At 42.7% G+C, this 7127-nt stretch overlaps 1 protein-coding gene across 1 annotated transcript in view; it reads right to left on the bottom strand.

Annotated features, from left to right (window-relative positions):
- Nucleotides 1-3159: 3159 nt before the first annotated feature.
- The window catches only part of LOC135522885 (sodium channel protein type 4 subunit alpha-like), a 194370-nt gene continuing 190402 nt past the window's right edge, over nucleotides 3160-7127 (bottom strand). The window contains exon 27 of the mRNA XM_064949549.1: nucleotides 3160-6365. Coding sequence (XP_064805621.1) covers nucleotides 5113-6365 — 1253 coding nt within the window. The 3' untranslated portion in view covers nucleotides 3160-5112. The remainder of the gene's footprint in view (nucleotides 6366-7127) is intronic.

Raw genomic sequence — 7127 nt, 5'->3', positions numbered from 1 at the left:
ATCTGGAGTATCTCTCCTGTCTTATCCGGTGTCCTGTGTGAATTTAAGTATGCTACCTCTCTCTCTCTCTCTCTCTCTCGCTTTCTCTTCTCTCTATGGACATGAGCCCTAGGACCATGCCTCAGGACTACCTGGCCTGATGACTCCTTGCTGTCACCAGTCCACCTGGTCGTGCTGCTGCTCCAGTTTGAACTGTTCTGCCTGAGACTATGGAACCCTGACCTGTTCACCGGACGTGCTACCTTGTCCTGGACCTACTGTTTTCGACTCTCTCTCTCTACCACACCTGCTGTCTCTAACTCTGAATGGTTGGCTATGAAAAGCCAATTGACATTTACTCCTGAGGTGCTGACCTGTTGCACCCATTACAACCACTGTGATAATTATTATTTCACCCTGTTGGCAATCTATGAACGTTTGAACATCTTGGCCATGTTCTGTTATAATCTCCACCCGGCACAGCCTGAAGAGGACTGGCCACCCCTCAGAGCCTGGTTCCTCTCTTGGTTTCTTCCTAGGTTCCTTCCTTTCTAGGGAGTTTTTCCTAGTCACTGTGCTTCTACATCTGGATTGCTTGCTGTTTTGGGTTTTAGGCTGGTTTTCTGTATAGCACTTTGTGACATTGGCGGATGTAAAAAGGGCTTTATAAATAAATTTGATTGATTGATGTAAGCAAACAATATACACACATACACACTACCCATTACACAATACACAATGTATACAGTAGATATACTCTTGGAACACATGAGAGCATGCACATAAGCTCACACACATATTTGGACACACACAATCACACAATTAAAGCTCAGGATGTGTGCCATAAGACTTAGGGCTGAATTCAGTCAAACCTACCATGGAAATGTTTCTGCCATGTCTTGCAGTATAAAATCACTGTTCTTCCACATGTACTCGGAAAACCATACGCAGTGGCGTGTGAACAAAATCAACTGCTTTTTTCTTCTTTTTACAGTAACGACAGATTGTGCATTCTTATCCTCAGAGAACCTCAGCTTCATCTTCTGGCATGACATTAGATGATAACCGTTTCAGGATTTTTCTGACAGCAGGAAAACATATATACTGTACACTAAACAAATATATAAACACAGTAAAGTAAAGTGGTGGTCCCATGTTTCATGAGCTGATCTTGTCTCGGAAATGTTCCACACGCACAAAAAGCTTATTTCTCTCAAATTTGTTTCCATCGCTGTTAGTGAGCATTTCTCCTTTGCCAAGAGAATCCATCCACCTGACAGGTGTGGCATGTCAAGAAGCTGATTAAACAGCATGATCATTACACAGATGCATCTTGTGCTGGGGACAATAAATGCCACTCTAAAATGTGCAGTTTTGTCACACAACACAATGCCACAGATACACAATGCCACAGATGTCTAAAATTTGTAGGGAGCGTACAATTGCCATGCTGACTGCAGGAATGTCCACCAGAGCTGTTGCCAGAGAATCTCATGTTAATTTCTCTAACATAAGCCGCCTCCAATGTTGTTTTAGAGAATTTGGCAGTACGTCCAACCTGCCTCACAATCGCAGACCATGTGTAACCACGGCAGCCCGGACCTCCAGATCGGGCTCCTTCACCTGTGGGGTTGTCTAAGCCCAGCCACCCGGACAGTTTAGGAAACTGATGAGCATTTTTGTCTGTAATAAAGACCTATTCTGGGGAAAAACTCATTCTAATTGGCTGGGCCTGGCTCCCAGTGGGTGGACCTGGCTCCCCATGTGGGTTGGCCCATGCCCTCCCAGGACCACCCATTGCTGCGCCCCTGCCCACTCATGAAATCCATAGATTAAGGTCTAGTGAATTTATTTCAATTGACTGATTTTGTTACGTGAACTGTAGCTCAGTAAAATAATTTAAATTGTTGCATGTTGCGTTTTATGCTTTTGTTCAGTATATTTATAAGCTACAGCATAAATACTGCTTTCAAATTCGATTGGATTGAGCCCTAAAACAGGTTTAGGGTCCATTTTGAATGTCTCCTTCTTGTTGCACATAGCAATATGCACAGTACAATGCAAATAGGCTTAAAGTAATTTCCTCTACTGTATTTAACATCTATACCTTTAATGTGAGTTTTTTTTCAGCAGTTTCTGTATTGTTGGCCCTACCTCATGATTTGATTATTTTAGCTTGCCTAATTATGTCCCCTTCAATCTGTGTTTGAAAATAAATTAATTACCAATTTACTGTTGCCAGAATGAACCCAACTGAATCCAAATGACATTATCTCTTTTCAGGGTTGTTGGGACCATCTGCATTCTAACCCTGGTGTAGTTTCTGTTTCAGTAGCCAATCTTCCTTGTGTGACCATCCACTGGGCAAAAACTGGTTGAATCAACGTTGTTTCCATGTCATCTGAACCCCGCTGAATCAATGTGGAAAACTAATTTTCAAAAAGTCATCAACGTAAGCACATTTCTTTTTTTCACCCAACTTTGAAATTGTGATTGTGAAATTTACTCCAATGAAATTGTGATTTTTTTGTTGTTGAACAACATCTCACGGCACAATACTTCTCTCCCCTATTTGACCTAGATAGTTTATGTGTATGTATTGATATGTAGACTACGTGTACCTTTAAAAAAAAAGCCTGTTCTTGTGCTGTTCTTGTCTATTAATGTTCTGTATTATGTCATGTTTCATGTTGTGTGTGGACCCCAGGAAGGGTAGCTGCTGCTTTTGCAATATCTATTGGGGACCTAAATAAAATACCAAATACCACTTGAGTTCATGTTCTGAGCTACTGTAGCCTGATGCTGCATTCCTTCTTCATGCCAAGTCCCAACGTCTTCTTCATGCTGCGGCATCACACTACAATCTATTGCATTCTTCTCAATATAATGTCACTCTCATTTGGCAAAATAAAGACCGCTTGCATAATACTGTACCACATGCCAGACCTGCATTCAAATAGTATCTGTTTTCTTTCAAATCCTTTGAGCGTTTGATTGTGCCTGGATTGGGGGTGAGTTTACCCTTTGGGGACTATCTCATTACTTCCATTGCCCCAGAAAAGCTCAATTGCGCACAGTTATTATATTATCACAGTTAAAGTATTTGAAAGAAAATAATATTTGAACCTGGGTCTGCCACATAAATGACTCTGAAATCAAAAGAATAATCAGTGATATTGTAGGCTCTCTTTTATTTCACAGGAGGTCGTTATCTTATATACAGAGGCATGTGTTTGCAAAGTACAAAAAATATTTAAACTTAAAGTACTAAAATGTATTTATAAATAATATTTACTGCAATGTGGGCATTACTGAGGCACTGCATTGTGGTTGAGCAGTGAGACATGTAAAGCCAGTATTTACTGACTGCTGAGAAGATGCCTGTTGTAGGCTACTGCATTTCTGACAGTTTATAAGAATGGAGAGAGAGAGAAAACATTTTCTGTTCATGTCTTGGATGTTATTCTGATGAAGCAGCTCTTTTTATGATGAAAACAGTACATTTATGACAGAGATGTGTCGAGTTGACTTTTCACCATGATGTTTTTGTGTAAAAATCCCTCCTCCCCCCCTAACAACAAATAGGACCGCTCCCAAGTTCTAAATGTTTTCCCCAATGTTCCCGATACAAAGCATGCAATCAGAAATCTCTTTAGAAAAGTCCCCCGTAGACACTGATAAACAGCAGTGTGATCCCAGTCACTCATCCATGGCATCTAATGGGACAACGATGTGGGTAGAGATCCATTTAGAAACAGGACAGGGGTACTGTATATACCAGGCACACACTGGATCTATTGCTACAGAAAACAGCCCTTCAACACACCTGCAACCATAACATGAAAATATACAGTATATCATATTAAAGTTGAGCGGTGTCTTTTTTATTATTATTCTAGTCGAATAGAAACTATATGTGCCGGTATCAGTCCTACAGTGGAGAGCAGTTAATGGGGTAACCAAGATAAGCTGAATGGCCTGTAGAGCAAACAAAAAAAATGCTGTACAAAATGTTACACTTTTGAAAAATAATTCACTTAAAAGTAGCAAATTACTGCTAAACACAGTTTCTGCAAAATACTGTAGAGAAATTATAGCTGTTCAGCCTTGGGCGTGACTTGTCTATATGATGCATTCAAAACATGCAAAACAAATACTTAAAATAATAAATAAATAGGATGTTTATCCACCTGTCTAATAGTGAATAGGATCTCTGATGCTCATAAAATATGCAGCCATTTGGGCAGTTTAAGTCCTAAAAAAGTTATGGAGAAAGAAAAACATCTGTCAATCTTAACCATGAGATGTAGGTTTGATTGTCACATACTGATCTTGGTTACTGAATTGCTTCTTAGCTTTGTGTAACTAAGACCAGATCGTTATGAATGAAAAATGAACTAATATGCAGGGAGCCCGGGATATTTTTACATGTAAACGCAAGAGAAAAAAATGCTAAAACAGTTCAAATACAGCGTTCTTTTAACGTGAAAAGTTATTACCTGCCCGTTCGTCTTGTTACAGTGTGGAAGTATTCCATTTCATGGTAAGCGACTCCCATTCAGAAGAGGCCATGTTTTTTTTCGTACTCTAAAAATATCAAAAATAGTAATAATTGTACTGCTATGAAAGACTGGCAACATCAACAAAGTTATACTTTACTACGAAATGTTTTATCCCTTTGTTTTTTCTCCCACATCTCACAGTTATACAACTGTTGATCATAAGGAATCACACCAATAATAGTAAGACCTTTAATGAACTCATACGGTCAGGCATTCTTTGTAAATACTGATAAACTGTATTTCTTTTAGTCTAATAAATGATTGTTACATCAGTGATATAATTGTTGTGACCCTGCAGAGGTTATTCATGCATATTAACTGTGAAGCAAACTTGACATGAGCAGGGTCAATGGTCATCTAGGATTTACATACGCCCCCTTTGTGTACTCCCACAAAGCATGTTCACCAAAAATAAACAAATCATTTGCCTTTTCTCTATGAAAACCCCTAGCAGATTTTCTGCACAACCACATGTACTAAACCAGGGTAATTTGAGCTATTTTACATTCGGTAAACAACAACAACAACAACAGAAAATGTAAAAGAGAAAAAAAGCATTTCCTAGTCGCTGTTACAGAAATGTCTCACGGTCTCTGTCGGGGGCAAGGCAATGTTCGCTTAGGTCACTGTTCCTGGACTGTTCGAGAATTAAAACTTGGAAAAGTTCACTAGTAGCCCGTGTGACACTGTCGTAAGACGGCGGAGAGGAGGTGGAGGACAGGGTCTCCATCAGCTCCATCTCAGGCCCCCCGTAGTTCTCCTTGATCATGGAGGCTATGAGGCCCTCTTTCTCCGGGGCGGTGACCCTCTTGTCCGTGGAGCTCTGCGTCAGATTGATCTGCATTGATCTGTACATGAAGGAGGCTTGCTTCATCTGCCTCCGCAACAGGTGCCGGCGGTAGCACCTCTGGATGACTGCGGCGGACATATCCTCCTGTTTGCGCCTCAGCGTGGTGGTGATGGGCTCGTAGGAGATCTTGGATGGGTTGGCCATCATGAACTTCTCCTCCATTTGCTGCTTAAGAGCGTCCATCTCGCCCGACTCGCCCAACACACGCTTGGTGAAGGCAAACAGAATGTCCAGGCAGTGGATCTTGTCTCCACTCACCATGGGCAGGTCCATGGAGATCAGCTTAATCTTGTTAGGCTTGCCAATGCGCAGTGGCTCCGACAGTGTGTCGGCAAAGTCTGACAGCTTGGCGTACTCGATGAACTGCGTGGCCTCTGGGTCGAACTTCTCCCACACCTCATAGAACATCTCGAAGTCGTCCTCACTCAGCGGCTCGGTGCTCTCCTCGGTGGCCACGCTGAAGTTTTCCAGGATGATGGCGATGTACATGTTGACCACGATGAGGAAGGAGATGATGATATAGGTGACAAAGAAGGTGATGCCCACTGAGGGGTTGCCACAGTTGCCCCGGGCGTTGGTGCCTGTGTGGACGAGGTTGGGGTTGCACTCTTCCGGAGAGTTGTTGAGGATGGGGCTGAGCAGGCCATCCCAGCCCGCTGACGTGGTGATCTGGAATAGGCAGATCATACTGTTGCCGAACGTCTCGAAGTTGAACATGTCGTCGATGCCCGCCTGCTTCTTGACATAGGCAAAGTTGGCCATGCCAAAGATGGCGTATATGAACATGACCAGAAAGAGCAGGAGGCCGATGTTGAACAGGGCGGGAAGGGACATCATTAAGGCAAAGAGTAAGGTCCTTATTCCTTTGGCTCCACGGATGAGTCGAAGTACTCGTCCGATCCTGGCCAATCGAATGACTCGGAACAGTGTCGGCGACACAAAGTACTTCTCTATGATGTCAGCGAGAACGATACCTGGAAGATAGGGGGAAAAACATGAGATCTCTGTACTTCTAATTAGACCATCATTAACAGTAAGGCTAGCTCTTTCCCACACTACGCACACAATATCTTATAGGATTAGGTTGACTATTGGTAACCAGGAGTAAATTAGGCTGAAGGACAGAGTCTCCCTGCTATCACCAATGAGCTTCCTTCTCCTTCATGTCAATTCTAGCTTCCCCAAACCCATTCACCAATGAGCTCATGATAAAGGCTTCCACTATTACCGGGTCTGCCTGCCTTCAAATTACATTCAGGTGCCTCCAATCCCTCTCACCTCCACGACCACTTTACCATCTGTCCCTGATTTGTGACCCTCCTCTCCCATGGACCAGGAAGGTCACACCTGAGTTATTGATTGTGGAGAGGGGTTGGGAGTCACCCTTTGGAGCCATACATTAAGCACCCAGCCCCCCACCAACCACCAACCACAACCCTCTGATGCAGCACTTCAATCATGCCCAAATCACCTCCGCTGACAACCCTGATTGCTACAATTACCTTCACCTCAACAGAGGCATCCTTGCCCATGCATGTAATTTAGCATGGGGATGGATACTTAGATTCAACCTATATGTTAGCCCTTCGGTTTGCTTTAGTTCCCCATTAGGGCCATGCAGAACATACATGTGCCTCTGATTCATCAGATAATAGCCCCACTTACTATCAATGACTTGATTGACATGATAGATAACCTTGCCAAATGGATACAAAATCTTGGATGCCAGAGGTGAT

This window comes from Oncorhynchus masou, chromosome 30 (genome assembly GCF_036934945.1).
Source record: "Oncorhynchus masou masou isolate Uvic2021 chromosome 30, UVic_Omas_1.1, whole genome shotgun sequence".
Lineage (NCBI taxonomy): Eukaryota > Metazoa > Chordata > Actinopteri > Salmoniformes > Salmonidae > Oncorhynchus > Oncorhynchus masou.
The sequence above is the reverse complement of the archived record's forward strand: the minus strand, read 5'-3'. Positions and strand labels throughout refer to the sequence as shown.